The sequence below is a fragment of the Myxocyprinus asiaticus genome, chromosome 35 (assembly GCF_019703515.2).
Source record: "Myxocyprinus asiaticus isolate MX2 ecotype Aquarium Trade chromosome 35, UBuf_Myxa_2, whole genome shotgun sequence".
NCBI lineage: Eukaryota > Metazoa > Chordata > Actinopteri > Cypriniformes > Catostomidae > Myxocyprinus > Myxocyprinus asiaticus.
The window spans coordinates 24,590,143-24,610,343 of NC_059378.1; the positions used below are offsets into that span (position 1 = coordinate 24,590,143).

At 35.8% G+C, this 20,201-nt stretch overlaps 2 protein-coding genes across 5 annotated transcripts; one reads left to right on the forward strand and one right to left on the reverse strand.

Moving 5' to 3' along the window:
• Positions 1 to 1,014: 1,014 nt before the first annotated feature.
• uox (urate oxidase) lies at positions 1,015 to 17,923 on the forward strand. Of its 4 annotated transcripts, XR_007894779.1 has the most exons (10): positions 1,015 to 1,180; positions 1,522 to 1,734; positions 2,362 to 2,478; positions 2,579 to 2,657; positions 3,545 to 3,728; positions 3,828 to 3,951; positions 4,089 to 4,172; positions 5,905 to 6,017; positions 12,006 to 12,088; positions 17,653 to 17,923. XR_007894779.1 is itself a non-coding variant. In XM_051673279.1 (9 exons), the coding sequence occupies exons 1-8, from the start codon at positions 1,160 to 1,162 to the stop codon at positions 5,977 to 5,979; spliced, it is 897 nt and encodes a 298-aa protein (XP_051529239.1). In that variant the 5' UTR covers positions 1,015 to 1,159; the 3' UTR covers positions 5,980 to 6,017; positions 17,653 to 17,922. The 4 variants fall into 4 exon arrangements, 3 of the variants coding, with proteins under 3 accessions (XP_051529239.1, XP_051529238.1, XP_051529237.1); XM_051673279.1 differs by lacking the exon at positions 12,006 to 12,088 and having other exon boundaries at positions 17,653 to 17,922; XM_051673278.1 differs by lacking the exon at positions 17,653 to 17,923 and having other exon boundaries at positions 12,006 to 12,239.
• On the reverse strand, positions 8,579 to 20,040 carry samd13 (sterile alpha motif domain containing 13). Its single transcript, XM_051673288.1, has 5 exons — positions 19,913 to 20,040; positions 18,531 to 18,707; positions 17,912 to 17,953; positions 13,258 to 13,369; positions 8,579 to 9,541 (listed from the first exon to the last, which is right to left on the reverse strand). Exons 3-5 carry the CDS (start codon positions 17,947 to 17,949, stop codon positions 9,398 to 9,400), a joined length of 294 nt encoding a protein of 97 aa, XP_051529248.1. The 5' UTR covers positions 17,950 to 17,953; positions 18,531 to 18,707; positions 19,913 to 20,040; the 3' UTR covers positions 8,579 to 9,397.
• Positions 20,041 to 20,201: the final 161 nt, after the last annotated feature.

Sequence of the window (20,201 nt, forward strand, 5' to 3'; positions counted from 1 at the left end):
AGGTCCATACAATGCAAGTGAATGGTGACCAAAACTTTCAAGCTCCAAAAAGCACATAAAGTCAGCATAAAATGAATCCATAAGACTCCAGTGGTTTTGTCCAAGTCTTCTAAAGCGATCCCATTGGTGTTTTGGTGAGAACAGACCAAAACGCAACTAATTTTTCGCTATACATCTTTCCATTGCAGTCTCTAGACACAATCATGATTTCAAGCTCGATTACACTACCTAGCACTTGGCGCTTGCGCAGAGCGCTAGGAAGTGTAATTAAGCTTGAGATCATGATTGCCAAGGAGACTGTAGATGTCAAGGTTTATAGTGAAATGGGAGATACATTTTGGTCTTTTCTCACCCAAAATGGAGTGGATTTCTTCAGAAGACATGGATTAAACCAGTGGAGTCTTATAGATTAATTCTATGCTGACTTATCTCCTTTTTGGAGTTTTGGTCACCATTCACTTGCATTGTATATTCTTCTAAAAATCTTTGCTTGTGGTCAGTAGACGAAAGAAAGACATAAACATCTGGGATGGCATGAGGGTGAGTAAATGATGAGAAAATTGTCATTTTTAGGTGAACTATCTCTAAGTAAACTGTGGAGTGGAAGATTAAAGATAAGCACTGGTGCAATATTATTAAGGATGAGAATCTTATACTGTACACAGGAAACAGGTAACAGCTAACCATACTATAATTTTTATACTGAAAATATAATAATATAGTGAATATAAAGAGTATATTCATGGTTTTGAAATGCACGGCTACAATTCTGTGCTGATTTACAGTCCCTAAAGCTCTCTGTTGACACTAAGATATGACAGAAAAGACCAGGTTGGGTATTATTCCTCAAACAACCTTTAGGAGGAGCACAGTGGGCCAGCTGAAGTACTGGGTCATGGATGGGGTAAAGGACATGACTGTGGTCACTGTATGAACTGGAGTCCAGCAGGACAGAGATACAGGAGAAAGAGGTGGCTTGTTTTGAACAGTTAATCAGCAAATCAGAATCTCTACAGAAGATCATGGAGGTGTGGCAGATCATTGATCATTTGGACTCATTATAAAAAAACAAAAACGGGTACGTGACACCACTTCCTTAACAAAACTCTGATCCTGCCAAAGCCCCCTCCATCAATCAGCAGTGACTCCAGTTGCAATCATGACCACTACCACAAATCAGGTAAAGATTTTTCATGCTTACATAGATTTGCACTGACACAAAAATTCCTAGACAAAGTATTTTTGAGTTGTTTGCAGTTAAAATATATAAAGACCCTTAAAACTAAATAAATTTACTTGAGTATCAGCATTGCATAAGATATTTAGACATACTATATTAAAGTTATATTCTCTGAAAGACATCTAAATATCTAATGCAGTGTTGCTTCGTTTGTAAATGTAACTTGTTTTAACGAGTTTTACTGAAAAACAAGTAAAAAAAAAAAAAAAGAATACATTTTTTGCAGTGTGTTGATGTATTCCAGCTTTTATGGGTATTTTTTAATAACATGTCTCCCGTAGAATGTGGAATTTGTAAGGACTGGCTATGGGAAGAATATGGTGAAAGTCCTACACATTCGCCGTGAAGGAACTCATCACCACATTACTGAGCTTATCGCAGATGTTCAGTTAACACTGAAGACTCGCAAAGACTACCTGACAGGAGACAACTCTGACATCATCCCCACTGACACCATCAAAAACACTGTCCATGCCCTTGCCAAACTAAAGGGAGTGAGTGTCTGATTCAAGTAATTTAGCAGAGGAAAATATCAACCAGCGTTTATTTGCATAATCTATTCAAATATCATATATAAAAATGTGAAGTGTGTATTATGAGGTTGCTATTGTGTGGCTTAGTACTTAATTAGCATATTTATAATCTGGTTTTCAGTAAAAATATCTAAACATCCTTAAAATAAAGATAAATTTAAGATGCAACATTGTATACAGACTTGTTTTCAGACAATATATTTTAAATTATGTTTATTTTCGTTCCCATGCATTGGCATATATATATTTTTTTCTTGTTTTAAACTTAAATCTAACATATATTTTGTGAGGTTTATTCTTAACACAAGAACATCAATTTGCCAATTGTGTAAAAAATATGCAATTAATTTAAAATATATTCTTTTATCTTACACAGTTTTGTTTCTCAATTAAATGTATCTTGTTTTATGCACGACTAGATATTTTTACTGGAAATCAAGACATTTATTTATTTATTTATTTATTTATTGCAGTGCATGAGTCAGCTTGCAGTCTTAAACAGTTAATATTTTGATTTTATCTGAGATCCAAAGAGATTCATTACAATTAAAATCCAAATAAAACAGAATAATCATTGTTTTCTTGCAGATAAGGGACATTGAGAGCTTTGCCCTGGATATCTGTGAACATTTCCTCACAGCGTTCAAGCATGTCACAAGAGTGAGGGTCAACATTGATGAAGTTCCCTGGAAAAGACTGGAAAAGGTGCTTTTCAAACCTAAAAAGTTTTTAAAAAAAATGTTTTTCGCTTATTTATATTAAAAAAACAAACAAAACAAAAACGGTGTTAATGTGTGTTTAACAGAATGGAGTGGAGCACACACATGCTTTCATCCACTTTCCTGTGGCTTGGCACTTCTGTGAGGTCGAGCAACATCTGAATAGTGAGTAAATTAAAACACATGTAATACATCTCACGTTATTCTGATTTTAACATGTTCAGGATGGGTCAATCACATGCATTTATTGTTAATGGATGAGGATTTTTGAAAATGCTTTTATAGATAATCCTGAGGTGAATTTCCATTCAAAGGTATGAATCCTTGCAATTATCATTTATTATTAAAAATAACTATATAGTGTAAAATTTCTCCAAAGTAATATAAAACATTCTGATTTAAATGCAGACTCTTAGTTTTCAGAGCGTCAAGCGCCCCCTGTAGGAATAAAACTTTGTGTCTCACAAGACACAGTCAGTGGCTGACAACATGTGCAATTTCGGTCTATAGGTCTGTTACCCTCAAAACTTTCATATCAATTTAGAAAACTTGAAATGTATCACAGGAGTCATATGTGGAGTCAGTGAAGATGTTAAACGTGTCCATAGAAATGATTCAGGGTGAGGAAAGCCGACAGGCAATTCAGATGAGCCGGTAAGAATTGTAATTTTCTGAAAGGGTTAAAAAATGTTCTGAAACATTAAACCTAATCCTTTTTCAAACAAAATCTAGACCATTGGTTCACAATAAAGATAAAAAAGAGATTCTGAAGTCTGGTGGTTTTGTGAAAGGCAAAAGAGGATGAAAAATGTTGTTATAAATAATTTGTATATATTTATAACATTAAACACATGTGACAACTTTCCCCCCTCCCAAGATTTATAAAAACACCCTTGTCCTGTGAATGCAGTTCAACAATTTAGTTCAAATCACTATTGTCTTAATTTGTGGAAATGTGGTTTTATTATTTTCACTTGTATATCCAACAGCTATTACAGAAATATAATAATTCACATTTTGAAAAAGTTTAACAGTTTGCATGTCTTTTTCAGTGACTCCAGTGGTTTACAGTGGTCTGAGAGACATGAAGGTACTGAAGACCACTCAGTCTGGATTTGAGGGCTTCTTGCAGGACCGTTTCACCACTCTGACAGAGACGAAGGACAGATTCTTCTGCACTTCTGTTTATGCTAAATGGCGCTACAACACGGTGAATGTAGCATTTGATGCTGCATGGTAATAAATACAAACCTTCCAGAGATAATATTATGTGTAATTTCAATTTCAACATACATTGTATAGCACTATTCTGTACAATGACAATTTCGTTTGTAGGAAAACTGTGAGGGACACCATCATTGAAAAGTTTGCTGGACCCTATGATCGTGGGGAATATTCTCCTTCTGTTCAGAAAACTCTGTATGATACACAACTCCTAGTGCTTGACAGAATTCCAGAGGCAAGACAAACTGAATGCAGTTTTTTATGCGGCTACTGTTTAATTGAACTCTTTTATGTAAAGTAGGAGTACTAGGACTGAGTGACACTTTTTTCCCCGGTATTTCCTCTCTGATGTCTTGTCAATCCGTCCTGTAGGTTGAGGAAATTGAAATAATTATGCCAAACCAGCATTATTTCTTAATAGACATGACGAAAATGGGACTCTCAAACAAGGATGAGGTGAGTGACTGAAATCCATCAGGAAATCTTGGAACGTCAAACATAGGTTATCTGTTACATGTGGTCTCAGCATACGCCTGTATTGACACAGAACACACATAACAAAGTCCATGACAACAAGAGCAGAATTTTCAGGCCCTCTCACTGACATCTGATTTTATAAAAAAGAAAAGAAAACACTTACACTCGCACACTTACTTTATGCTCCAAACTCGATATTATAAATAACCATGTAGGCTAGTCGTTAACGTTTTGACTCTCAAGGGTCTTCTTCAGGAAATAAGAAGTATATAAAGCTCAGTTATCCCACCCTACAAATGACAAAGTACATTATAAACCCTAATAAGTTAGCAGAACTCCCAAAATTTAGGCAATCAGTCACGTCATTTTTTTGTAAGTTAATAAACTCCCAAGTTTAAGTTAATAGAACTTTCAGATTTTGATTTTGTACTACACATGCATAGTAACTGTTCTTAACTTGAAATATTAAGTAAGCTAACTTAATGGCACTTTAATGACACAAAATGTAACTCTTTAGCTGAACTTTAAATTGCCATGTCAGCTCAGCTTAAATACAGCAAGTAGAGGGAACCTAACTAGCTACAACTAGCCAATATAGTGAAAGCTAGCATGCTGAATGCATGCTAATTGGAAACACTATACTTTGATTAACATAGCAATCACTCAATGAGTAAAGCAATATACTGTAGAACAACCTTAAACTGTACCTGTCCTCAACCTAAGCTCAAGCGCCACTATTCACCGTAATGGTAACATAACATAACAGAAACTCTTCTAAATAACACAACAAAACATTAAAAACTAAAAAGTCTCAACCCTTTACATTCATCTTGCACAAACACTTAATTTTAACATTTACCCTGCATCCGAAATCACGTACCATCACAGTATGTACTGTATTTGATGAGAAACGCACTTCTCGGCCGGTAAAACAGTACACTCTTTTGGTATGCGAGAGACAGTATGAACAGAATTCGGACATACTAACATCAGGGAAAGTACCCATGGTTCTGTGAACAGAATATATGACGTGACAGCAACAACCGTGAAAATAATCCACTCAAGTTTGGTTAAACAAGGGCCATTTAAGCACAATGAGCAAAGTTTTTTGTGTATACAGCACTTACCGTTGAAAACAGCTTTCCGCTCGCGGTTCTCCACCATTTATTTTAAATCCAGTGTTTGAACTTGACGTCTCCTCAGCTCCCAATGCACTGTGGGATAGGAAAGTGTTCAACCAATCCACACTTCGGATTCCCACCGGAAGTAGTAGGTCATCCGGGCATTTCTCGCTTACTGTCTTATGAATACTATGGATTCGGACACACTACTCCACTGGCATACTGTTTTTGGCATACTATATAGTAGGGAAGTATGGATATTCGGATGCATAATTACTCTCCCTGTTGAGTGCCATGCAAAGCATGCTGGGAAATCCCCTGCCCAGTTTCAGTTAGTTCCTGTAAAGTTCATTAAACTCAAAACTATAAAACAATTCAGGTTACTTAAAAGGTGTTAGTTTCTTGAACTGAAACGAAAGAGAAAGTTCTAGATACTCATAAAGGCTAATTTATTTGAACTAATTTGTAAGATTTAAATTTTCCCTAATCAAAACAATTAATTATTTTGAGCATTAGGGTTTACAGTTATGGAGATATGGAGTGTTATGCATGTACATTTCAGTGTCACCATTGTGTGCTTTTTATTCCAGGTGTATCTTCCTCTTGATAATCCATCAGGAAATATCACAGGCACAGTGGGCAGAAAACCAAGAGCCAAACTCTGAAGACAAACAACATACACCTAGAAACTCTACAAAAGCTGGTATACACAAAACAAATAAAAACCAATAAAAAATAAAAAATGTGGGTTTGTGTATACATCACGTGTGTGTACTGTAAGGGCTGTAAAATAAGTGCATGCATTGATTGAGCCAGTATATGTATATGTAATGAAAGTAAAACATTCAAATCAGTGTTATCACTTTCAGGGTTTTTGTTAAAGGATTAGTTCACCCAAAAATGATAATTCTCTTACGATTTACTCACCTTTAAGCCATCCCAGATGTGTATGTCCTTCCATCTTCAGTAGAACTGAAATAAAGATTTTTCTAAGCACATTTCAGCTCTGTATGTCCATACAATGTAAGCAAACGGGTGCAGTGACGCTGCTGGCTGTCTGATAGTCCAAAAGGCATATTTAGGCAGCATAAAAATTATCCACACGACTCCAATCGATCAATGAATGTCCTAAGAAGCAAATCGATAGCTTTGTGTAAGAAACAAATTGATAATTAAAACATTTTTAACTTTAAATCGTTGCCTCGTTCCTGAGCAACCACTGGGCAGCTCCACGATGATTTTAATTTCCTATTTTCTGTTTATGGCCTCGAGACACCATGTAAAACTAACCAAAGTGAGCGATCCAGACAGAGAACAACAACAATTTAAGTGTTACTTGGAGTAAAAATGAATTTCACACTCAACTTGTGCAGTTGTTGGCTGTCATAACAACTCAAAATAGTTAATGATATCAACATAACTAACCTCAGACCATCGCTTCATGTCATCTACATACTCAGGTGAGGCACTGTCAAAAGAAAAATGGTCATCTCGACTCTGTGAAGTATGAGCACTATAGAGTCACGTTTTTCGAAAACATCTACAAATGCAATACTCTGCCCGCTACTAATAAACACTTATGTGGGTGAAAACACTAGAGACCGGAAATTGAAAACAAGCAAACCGTGGAACACTTCCGCGTTCAGGAAAAAGGTGGTTACAAAGCGCGCACTTCTGACTTCTCATGTGAACAGCCACTGCACTTACGTAAAGAGACAGCTCCATGATAGGTCAACTGGTAGCAGGAAGCATTTTTTTTTTTAAGTTAATAAAGTTTTAATTATTGTTTTATTTTTTACACAAATGTATCGATTTGCTTCAAAAGACATTCATTGATTGACTGCAGTCATGTGGATTAGTTTTATGCTTCCTAAATATGCCTTTTGGACCGTCAAACAGCCAGCAGCGTCATGGCACCAATTTACTTTCATTGTATGGACATACAGAGCTGAAATATGCTTATAAAAATCTAACAATATGCAATTAATTATAAAGTTTAAAATTTAATATAAGTTAGCATGTACAGGATTTTTTTTTTACTGTATTATATCCACTTCATTATAAAGGGAAATAAATATAAAGATTTGCTAATTTATACACTCACTTAGCACTATTAAGAACAATATGGTCCTAATAAAGTGCCCGACGTGGTCTTCTGCTGTTGTAGCCCATCCGCCTCATGATTCGACGTCATCCTTGCTCTCTACAATTGTACAGAGTGGTTATCTGAGTTACCGTAGCCTTTCTGTCAGCTCGTACCAGTCTGGCCATTTTCTGTTGACCTCTCGCATCAACAAGGCATTTCCGTCCGCAGAACTGCCGCTCACTAGATGTTTTTTGTTTTTGACACCATTTTGAGTAAACTCTAGAGACTGTTGTGTGTGAAAATCTCAGGAGATCAGCAGTTACAGAAATACTCAAACCAGCATATCTGGCACCAACAATCATGCCACGGTCGAAATCACTGAAATCACATTTTTCCCCATTCTGATAATTGATGTGCACATTAACTGAAGCTCCTGACCCATATCTGAATGATTTTATGCATTGCTGCTGCCACACGATTGGCTGATTATATAATCCCATTAATAAGTAGGTGTACAGGTGTTCCTATGAAGTGCTCGGTGAGTTTAACACAAAATTGAAAATCCTGAAAAAAGCCACCATTAACCTCCTGGGGTAAACTTGTCCCAGCACGCATCTGATTTTTACAGAATGTGTGAAATATATCTGATTTATTTTTAATAATATTAAAAAAGGTCTCATTGTAAAAAAAAAAAATGAAATATTTGTAAAATTATGCATTTACAATTTGACAATAAGTGAATTTTGACAGAAAAATCAAATAAGAGATATTTCTGAAAGGTGAACTTTCTATAAGTGTTGCTTATATGAAGGGATGTCATAAGAGGAATAGACTATAAATTGAGATTATCTTTTCTTTTTCCCTTCAATATAAAAACAAAATGGTGTCCATAAATTCGCCTTTAAAAATTGACCTAACATTTTTTTATATTCAACATAATACAGTATAAATTCACAAATCACTATTATCAAAAACCTAACATCAAAAATGTTCCAATAGAATAAATCTGATTAATTTTAGAAGAGCACAGTCATTCAACAAATGTGATGAGATTTAATGCCATCTATACCATCTAATGAGGAAAATCCAACATTCCTCTCAATGCCAACATTTACATTATTTATAAAACTGTTCTGAGGTGGGAAACAGTGTCATTAAAATGAGGATCAGACAGTAGATTTATTTCAGCAATCTGAAAAAGCACCATTTATTGCAAGCTACACTCAAGTCATGTTTTACATACTTCAACCTTTTTAAAGCACCTTGTTTTAAAAACTGTTTTACAATTACAATGTTGTGCTGTCTATCAATGACAATTCCTCAGAAATCACATTGTTAGTTACAGAATTAAATAAATAAACAGAATGAATAGCAGCACACAGTCATTCTGACAGGACTCCCACAAATAAATCTCTAATGCGTTCCGCAATTACAGCTGTGAAACACAGCAAATACATCATTTTCTGACATTTGATTATTTGTGCTGTTACTTTATTACAACACACTTTTATCATTTAAGAACATGGAAAAACATAAAGGGAAAAAATTAACACCAACAAACCAATAAAAGCACCATTGCGGCAGCAATTTAACTCTCAGATCTGCTCAAACGTACTTCATGCATTACATAGACATCTTCAAGAATCGTGTTTCAATTTCAGTTCAAGCCATTTCCATTTTACATTACACATTACTTTATTAAACCAAGCATTAAATTTTAAAAGCAATAATGATTAATGTACAACCGCACAAAGTGAGGGTCAACTTTTTTCTTTAAACCAAATCTGAACAAAGACACTGTTAAAGGTCGGTAAACATCCATGAGAGAAACAGTAAATGTGCCTATACAGCAGAATGAGACTTTAAAAGCAATAAATTCACCATGGAGTTGTATGTTTGTTTATGTATTAAGATGCATAAATGTATTAGTTGTGTCTGCAGTTACCCTGCCTTCCCCTGCTGTGATTGTCTTCCATTCGCCCATGTGGTTGCAGCAGCTATGACACATTGCTTTTTAAGTGTTGGGTTTGGAGAGGCTTCACGTGAAACTCGTATATCTTCAGTGCGGGACCCAGTTTTATTGACAGTCCGGTCAGAACGTCATTACGAGTCATTAATAAAAGAGACTTGCCATCGATTTCCTGAAAAGACATAGGAAGCTACTTTAAATTTTCACTCAAAAATTTATTTCCAAACCAGTGTCTTTCTTTCATGAAACACTTCAGTCAATGAAAGTGAATGGTGAGCAGGGACTGAGCACCATGGACATTCTGCTAAGCATACTTTGCTTTTGTGTTCAATCAAAGAAAATAATAATATATGGGTTTTGAATGACATGAGGGTCAGTAAATTTAGACAAAATTTTCCTTTTTGGGTGAAAATATACAAAGTGCTCTATTATCCAGAATGTGCAAAGCTGTGCACAAAGCCGTGCGCAAAGTCTTATCCAATTTTCGTCACAGCGCTAATTCTTAGAGCAATTTTTGTGCCAGTGCAAAGCGCAAGTGGGCATGGATGGGAGTGTCTGCGCTATCTGTGGGTGTGTGCGCGCAAACTGTGGGTGTACTGTATGTTAATGAAGTGGCGCAAAGCGTAATTTGCTTATTTCCTGAGAAATAAGTCATTGTGCTAAGATGTTTAAAAAGCACATTTGTTTTCAGCACTAAGTCTAAACTCAGTTCCTGCATTTGCAGTTTGGAGATTCCACCAGCAAGTGGTAATAAAGTTCATGTCCAACCTCTGAAAATTCAGTGGAAAATCAAATTACAACACCGGTCAAAAGTTTTGAAACACTTGACTGAAATAATTCTCATGATCTTAAAAATCTTTTGATCTGAAGGCGTATGCTTAAATGTTTGAAATTAGTTTTGTAGACAAAAATATAATTGTGCCACCATATTAATTAATTTCATTATAAAACTAAAATGTATTAAAAAAAAAAAAGTTTTTGAAATTGATGACTTGGACCAAATAATAAAAAAAAGCAGCCAATAAGTGCCCAACATAGATGGGAACTCCTTCAATACTGTTTAAAAAGCATCCCAGGGAGATACCTCAAGAAGTTGGTTGAGAAAATGTCAAGAGTACATTTCTGCAAAAAGCTAGGCAAAGGGATGACTACTTTGAAGATGCTAAAATATAACACAGTTTTGATTTATTTTGGATTTTTAGTCACAACATAATTCCCATAGTTCCATTTATGTTATTCCATAGTTTTGATGACTTTACTATTATTCTAAAATGTGAAAAAAAAAAAAAAAAAAAATTATATTAAAGAATGAGTAAGTGTTTCAAAACTTTTGACCGGTAGTGTATGTCCACGACGATCACTATTGTAGCCGTTTTATGAAACAAATATTTATGAGATTTGTGTTAAACTTTAAACTCTTTAGGTCATGGTTTATTCTTTAGTTATTTTTATTATGTTTATATTTAGAATTGTATTTAAAATCTAATTTGTATTTTTCCACCTGTTGTCATAGAGTGATTTTTTTTTCTTTTCTTTTTTTTTTTTCTTTTTCTCCCAATTTGGAATGCCCAATTCCCAATGCGCTCTAAGTCCTCGTGGTTGCGTAATGATTCGCCTCAGTCCGGGTGGCGGAGGACAAACCCCAGTTGCCTCTGCGTCTGAGTCAGTCAACCCGCACATCTTATCACGTGTTGAGCGCGTTGCCACGGAGACATAGCGCGTGTGGAGGCTTCACGCCATCCACCGCGGCAACCACGCTCAACTCACCACGTACCCCACTGAGAACGAACCACATTATAGTGACCACGAGGAGGTTACCCCGTGTGACTCTACCCTCCCAAGCAACCGGGCCAATTTCTTGCTTAGGAGACCTGGCTGGAGTCACTCAGCACGCCCTGGATTGGAACTAGCCAACTCCAGGGGTGGTAGCCAGCGTATTTTACCACTGAGCTACCCAGGACCCCTTCATAGAGTGATTTTTAAGGGTGTGTTCACACTTGGCAGGTTTGGTTTGATTAAAACGAACTCTGGTGCGATTGCTCTGTTAGCGCAGTTCATTTGAATAAGTGTGAACACTGCTATCCGAACCTTGGTGTGCACCAAACAAGCGGACCGAGACCGCCTAAATAGTGGGTATCGGTCCGCTTCCAAACGACTCTGGTGCGGTTCGATTGACATATGAACGCAACATGGACCAAAGACATCTAAAGCATACCTGGTTCTTCTCATCATAGGAGCTATGTTACCCATTACAGTTCGGTACAGGCGTCGAAACCGCCGTCAGCCGTCCTTGCAGCATACAGTATCTTCGTTTGTGTGTGCAACGGAGGAATTCCTGGCACTGTTTTGACTCCTTTACACATTTTATTAGCTCTTCGTTTGTTCTCAGCTGGTAAAAATACCACCATATACAGTATACATATATAAATCTAACAAGCGCATTTCGCCCAGCAGACAGCATTCTTTTGGATGTTCGGCAAGTTCCATCGCAAAATATACGTCATAAAAGCTGTCCAATCAGGTTGTGACTTTTTCCTGATGCCTTCTGTTTTGTATCTTTAGGTTTGGTGTTAAAAATGCCAGTGTGAACGCTAAGCGAACCAGAACTAAATGTATCATTTTCTTTTTTGGTCCAGACCAAGAGGACCAAGAGAACCGAACTACAAGTGTAAACACACCCTAAGTCTGCAAAAGGGGCCAGTGGAAGAAGTTGAAGATGGTAAAATGTTTGGATTTGGATTTTTTTTTTTTTTTTTACAAATTCATTATTTCGTTTGAAGTGTAATTTTAATTTAGAAATATATTTGGTTTTATTTTATGTCAAAATCGACCGGTTGAAATGCGGTCCAATAAAATCACTGTTAACACTAGCCATGATTTGTGTGTGAGTAGATAAACATTTATTAATAATTCTTATATTCTCTATAATTTAATGGAGAATAAATCCAAATCCTGATGAGAACTACATTTTTCATGCATATTAAAGGAGCATGTCAATGTCATAGAAATATGCCTAATATTCAAGAACACAGCACAAAAGAATGCAAGTCCATGTTTCTATTCTTCTAATTGATTGCACACAGTCCATTTACACTACAAACTTCTTATGAATGTGCTGTCTTTGTTTATATCACTGGTGCTTGACAGGAAATGGACTACATAATAGGATGCAGACAGTGCCAGAGAAGAACCTCAGAATTAAATTGCACTTGACCCAGCCCATAAGCGCTTTGTGCATGCAATTTCGCCAAACCCACTTGCGCCTACATTTAGCGCATACTTGCACGAAAATACCAAAACTTCCTTGCCATGCCCATTGACTTTGTTTGTATGACTTGTGAAATATTGCTACGCTTAGCGCTACTGCAATTAAAAGAGAGCTCAATATATGCAATATCACACGAGTAAGAGTGGTGCTGTACTGAATATCAGCACAGCTGTAGGTTGCAGGCATTCACGGCTGGGCTAATATTCAGGACAACAGCGTGATTGCACGTTTGATATTGCTTTTATAAGTTAATTTCAGGTAACTAACATTTTAGACATAATATGGCCAGTTATTCAATTTTTCTCCACCAGCGGAAACAGTGATTCAAACAGTGAAACATTCCAGTGCTTTTTATATTAAATATCAGCACTCTTAAAAATTTCTTGTCCAATAAAATGGAATCGACTGTTATATAGTATTTTAACTTGTAGCCTGGTTGAAGTAATTAATTATTCAGCTTATCAAAATGATAAAAAAAGCATTTGTTTTACATTTAAAAATATAATACACTGAATATTAACTGTAAATAAACACGGTTTATGGCTCTCATAAAAGGATTAAGGGTACAGACCAGTAAGCAATTTATAAAAGCATTTAAAAACATCTCTTTTGAGCCCCACCTGATCCTGAAAAGCGTTGGCTTGCTCCTCAAACCCTGTTGCTTTAAAATAATTGACCACATCCGCTACGGCCCAGTGGGCTGGATCTGAAAGCTGCCCGTTCTCCACAGAACTGTCAGGAAATGAAAGATGTTTAATCGATGCATTAGTTTAATTTAACCCAACATGCCCATACAATCCTCCTCAAAAAATATGAGCTGTCACTTTGTTTGCCGAAAATGTTTGGGCTGAATATCTGAACACAAGTTTTTGTTGTCTTAAACTACTATGCATTTCTGCTGTATCTGCATGTTATTACATTTGTAATTATATTGTTGACCCTGCCCCTAAACCTACCCCTGACCCTATCTGTACCCTAAAATTGGTAGCAAAAAAAAATTAATCTTGTGAGAGTTTCGGACAACATGTACACAACAGATTGTCTTAAATACTTTTTTAAAACAACAATTTTATCCAAGCATACACCACTTAAAGACATTTAATATAAAGTGGGATCAGTCACAAGAAGATCTTTCGATCTGGTAATGATATTTAGCTCTGCTACAGCTGATGGTGGATGAATATTTAAAATGAAATTAATGCTCAAATCCTTGGCAAGAGATGCCATGCTGAAGTGGTTTTTCGGTCCGGTTGCCATGGCTCTGCTCTCATGTGTTATGTCAGTCCATCTGAAGTGGTCCAATAATTGTAAAGTTGGTTGCTTGACCATTTTTAATTTTCCAAATTTTTTTTGAGTGATTACATCTATGTATTGGAATTGCAAAACCACCAGTTTTTATTTGTATTTTACTTGGTTTAACCATGGCGGCCATCTTTGTGTCATGGCGCACAACACATTTTTGGTTCTACAGATATTTATAGGAACCTCAATATCTCATTTCAGGATGGTTCAAGCTCCTTGGAACAAAAACTGATCTCTATAGCACATTACAATGTACATGTACATACAGTTTATAAACATTTTGCACATTCTTGTTCCTTAGACTTAGAACTGAAGTCCTAATATAATGATCAATTTATAATGGGAAGGGTTCGAGTCTCAGTCCTACATTTTTTTAGGGAGTACCTAGTTAAGCATAGTGTGCATGGCATCTCTTTTTTTATTAATTTTTTAAACTGTGATGTTTTTGTAAAATTCTTCCACCCACCTGGACCAAGAACATCATTCAAGATATCTATGGAGGACAAAGTGTGGGTTCCCATTAACAATGTTCTCAGAAAACTGACACCTGCCGAGTTGACTACTGCCATTGGGAGCTCCCACAACATTTCCAAGAGACTGAGTGAGGCAATCTCACAGCATCTAATCAAACATGTAGCTTGAAATTGTGATATGTCAATCATAAACATAATTACGGTAAAATACTGTTTAACAGTAAATGTGTTTTTTTTTTTTTTTGTTACGCTTATATTACATCTGTTTATTTCTCAAAATGCATGAATAAATTAGGCTTTTCCCCAGATGTTTAATAGCCCTAGGTCTGTAACCAATGGAATCTCAAACTCAAAATTTTTACAGCAGAATGCTACCATAGAGGACTTATATCTGTGAAAATTTCAGGTTGCTAACTATAATTACCTAGGTACCCCCTAAAAAATGTTTAAGACTGAGACTCGAACCTTTCCCATTACAAATTGACCCTAAATGTGGAACTTTCAGCGAGCTTGATCATTACATTAGGACTTAAGTTCTAAGTCTAAGAAATAAGAATGTGCAAAATGTTTAGATGTACCTTGTAATGTGCTCTAGAGATCAGTTTTTGTTCCAAGGAGCTAGGACCATCCTGAGCTGAGATACTGAGGTTTCCGTAAACATCTGTATAACCAAAAATGTGTAGTGCGCCATGACACAAAGATGGCCGCCGTGGATAAACCAGGTAAAATAAAAATAAAAAACTGGTGGTTTTGCAATACCAATACATAGAGGTAATCCAATTAAAAATGGTCAAACAACCTACAGTATGTTGGACCACTTGAGATGGATTAACCCTGTAGTAACTGAATGTGTATCCAAAAATCAGACTTGCCCAAAAGACAGCAGTTTCCTGTGAAAGAAGGGCCTGAGCATCTAGGTTCTGAGGCTCAGGATGCAAACTCTAGAGAATCCACATGGGCTATGTTCACACTACAGCAGAATTCAGTTTTCAGTCCTATTTGAAGTGCTAAATACGTTCTGTTAGACTGACAACCAAATTCTATAACAAAAGAGACCAAATTTAGAGAGTTCCAGTTAAATTGATAGGTGTTCCTGTAGCTGGTAGAGAAGCACATTAAAGGGATTAGTTCATCCATTTACTCACACTCATGCCATCCCAGATGTGTGACTTTCTTTCTTCTGCCGAACACAAACAAAGATAAAAAAGAAAAATAAAAAAAAATTCCAGCTCTGTAGGTCCATACAATGCAAGTGAATGGTGGCCAGAATTTTGAAGGACCAAAAAGCATATAAAGGCAGCATAAAGGTACTCCACATGACTCCAGTGGTTGAATCCATGTCTTCATAAGCAATATGATAGGTGAATGTTAGAAACAGGTCAACACTGAAGTCATATTTTTAAATAAATCTCCACTTTCACATTCTTCTTTTGTTTCTGGAGGTTCACATTCTTTGTGCATTTCACCACCTACTGGGCAGGGAGGAGAATTTATAGTAAAACATAAATGAAAAGGACTTAAATATTGATTTGTTTCTCACCCACACCTATCATATAGCTTTTGACAATATCTAAACACTGGAGTCGTATGGATTACTTTAATGCTGCCTTTATATGCTTTTTGGACCTTCAAAGTTCTTGCCACCCTTTAATTTGCATTGTATGAACCCACAGAGCTGAGATATTCTTCTAAAAATCTTTATTTGTGTTCAGGAGAAGACAAAAAGTCATACACATCTGGAATGGCTTGAGTGTGAGTAATTGATGAGAGAATTTTCATTTTTGGGTGAACTATCCCTTAAAGGGGACCTATTATGCAAAATTCACTTTTACATGGTGTTTGAACATAAATGTGAGTCGGCAGTGTGTGTACACAACCACCCAACAATGTTAAAAGTCCACCCACTCCTCTTTCTTATATTTCTAGTAATTAAAAACAGTGTCTCAAAATGACTGGTTTTCGTATCTGCTCTAAAGTGACGTGACTTTAGAGCAGGCCACGCCCATGACTGGTGACGGACTCCACCCTATTATCATAGATCCTCCCCTGAGTGATCTACACACAGTCCGCCATTTTTTTCCGCGCTGGAGCAGCTACAGTGAGAAGAATAATGTCTCAACTTCGTAAGCGTCATAAGTGTTCTGTTGTTGGCTGTAAAAGTGAACATAAGAGTCTTCATGTACTCCCGGCATCAGAGCCACTGAAGATGCAGTGGACAAGTTTTGTTTTTGAAGAAAATGTGCCCCAAAACATACCAAAATTTGTGTATGTTTGTGCAAATCATTTTACACCGGACTGCTTTGTGAATGAGGGTCAATATAAAGCAGGATTTTCAAAAAATGTGACTCTCAAGCATGGATCAGTACCAACTGTTCGTGTTCCAGCTTTATATCCTGAAGATGTAAGTATCGCACTTTATATTTTGTGAATGTTTGCAAATCGCCTTTCCGAATGTGCTTGTTAGCTGATTCCACGGCTAATGCAGCTAAAGTTACCATTGTCTCTGATTGTATTCACAGAGACCAGAGCTGCGTTGCTGTGGTGTGAAATGCAGATGGAGGGCAGGAAGTGATTTTCTATATAAGAAGCACTATCACAAACTCAAAATGCCTATGTTTTGCGTCGTTTACGGTTGCTCATACATATATGGCTGAACTCCGGTATTTACAGTGTCAGTCATATTGGTTCTGATTTATTGTTGCTATAGTATCCGAATCACAAGCCGTAAAGGCACAGCCCTGTTCCGGAAAGGGGGCGGGGAGCAGCAGCTCATTTGCATTTAAAGAGACACACAAGAAAATAACGTGTTTTGATTCCACCCAAAAAGAGGCATTTACAACATGGTATAATAAATGATCCTTGGGGTATTTTGAGCTGAAACTTCACAGACACATTCTGGGGACACCTGAGACTTATATTACATCTTGTAAAAAGGGGCATAGTAGGTCTCCTTTAAACTTCATCAACAAGTGGGCCAAATGGAAAAATTCTATGGGTCATGCAGGCCAAGGCAGAATATTTTGTCAATGGAAAACTACTCTATCTATAGATAACAGTTTTATGATAAAGCATAATATTTTTTTTCACAATATAAATATAAAATGTTTATAGTTTTAATTTGTATTATTTTGATGAATGTGTCTTCAGTTCCAGCTCATTTCATTAGGATTAGGGCCATGACTAGACAATTTGAATAGAATAATTTATGGAACTATATTAATTAAATCTCTCTTTTTGTAGGGAACTGAAGATTTCAAACGGCTAAACAAAAAGTTGCAAGGAGAAGCTCCAGACTCACTGGACCCAGAGACAATTCCTTTTTTGTTTCATCTTTGAGTGTCTCTAGCTACTGGTTTATTATATATCAGAGTGTTGCCAATATGACATTGAAACATTGGACATACAGTTTTTGCCAATAATGTACCCTGTAGAATACCCATAGTACATCTGTGAGCTGTGTATATGTTTTCTTGCTCCTATTGATATCTTATACACTTACCTTTTAGTGTCTACTGAACCATTTTCCTTGGTTTCCATGACTCTGGATAAACACAAATAAAACACGAGTGCTCATTTGTTAGAATACAGTGGGATATACTATAATTAGGTTCTCTAAGGATTCAAAATGGGTGCAACAATAATCTATTATCATCAGGTCCTCTTATACTTTTCTGAGAGATACTATTTTGTGTATCACACAATTCAGTGTTGGAAATATAAGTAAATTCTGATCAGTTTGTTGATGTGGTAATAATAGAGGTCTTTGATAGGGACACCAGGCATCAACAAGAAGGAAATGGGCCAGCAGTTCAGATATTTACTTGCCCTGCCAACATGTTCACTGACCCCACCGAAAAAATAAAGACACGTTATTTTAAGCAATGCACTTAAAATAAAAAAATATATATATATTTAGATACATTTCAATAAATGGTACAGGTTACATTTTGCAATAATGTAATTACATGACAGCTTTACATTCATGAACACAATTTTGCTTGAAAATGTCATACGATGTAAAACATTACTGACTGGTTTATAATTTTCAACCCATTGTTGTGCCCTGGGCATTCATATATCTTTCTGATATTGCAGTCAGTAATTGACCTATCACTCACCTGCTTGTCAGAGAGTTGAGACTGCTCTATTCCATTAGATAGTTTTGTTTGTATCCTCCTGGTCATTCTCTCTCCATCATTGGTGTTACTCTCCTGCTGTGCCAAGCTGTCACATTTTCCATAAACTTACACAAACATCCAAGTTGCTGAATAAATCTTTACTTCAGAGAATCGATTCTGCAAAATAACCACAATATAACACTTGACAATAAATGATGACTGCTCTGAAGAAGATGATTAAGCATTTATTTACATAATTTCTTTAGAACCAAATTTTCAGTAGAACATTTTTATGTACAGACAGCAGGTCATTATCACAAAAAAAAAAAAAAAAAAACCTGACAGATGCAGAGGGATCTTGTATCACCCTGAAACGGTTTATTTCGGGATAATGACAGACTGACTTTACACTATTCCACATAATACACGGCTCCATACTAAATAAATAAATAAATAAATAAATGAACATGAAATATTGATTTGAGTTCAAATGATATTATTATTGGAGGAGAATGAGAGCGCAGTGTGATACGAGAGACATCTAACTACCACAGCTATTTAGAAAATGTAATTATTTATTATTATTATTATTTGTTTATTATTAATTATTTAATTGAAATGTTTAGTGGTCATGATACAAAAATGTTTTACCACAGAATGTCACACGATTGACCAATCAGAATCAAGTATTCCAAACAATCGTGTAAGAGAGACATTGTCTGGGGAAATAAAATGTTGTCAACAGAAAGGCAACTTGTCTGGACATAAATATAATTTTGTTCTACAACGCAAAGGTGCTCACTACTTTGTAAAATGTAAACACTAAAACGCTTTGTTTTGCTAACACTGAAAAAGAGTTATAGTTATAGAGAAAACAGCTTAAATGTCATCGATAAATCCTCACGGTCGCAACAGAAATTAAAATACGATGGTTTTCCTTCACATGTCAGCTGGTTTGACAGGTTCTGTGTCAATGAGGAACAGGATCAACAAAATAACAGCAATTACTTTTAAAATATAGAACATATTTTAAATTATATATAAAGCGCCCACGTATTTATTGCAATTAATGCATCCATGAATGTTTATGAATTAAAAATAATTAATGTAGGATAAATAAAAAATAAATATTATGCATCTACCAGTATCACTGAATTTGTGATTTGACATGCTAAACAGAAGTATTTAATCCTGAAACACATATTTAATGTTTTTATGAGTGTTTCGCGATGTTTTGAAACAGTCTGATCATTAATAAAGCAGATGAGATGAACTCATTAGCCAGCTAGCTTCCTATATCTCAACATTTATAACATTTTCCTCTTTTTGAAGAAAACAAGACGACTATTTTAAAATATTAATCTTAAAAGCATTCGTCTTACCAAATTTCACAGATTTGTTTTGTGGATCGATTGAATGTTATTTAATCCCGATCACTGGAACAATTTTTCGTTTTTTCCCCCAGCCACAATCCGACAAATGCAAGCGCGGGAGATCATGGGTAATGTAGTTCCGAATGATGGGATATGTAGTTCATAATCAGTTTAGCGTTACTGTAATTGAAGTTTATAAGCCTTACATTTTGTTGAGATAATAATAATAATAATAATAATAATTTATTGACAATGATGATGATGATGATCATAATTTTAAATAACAATCAATAATAAC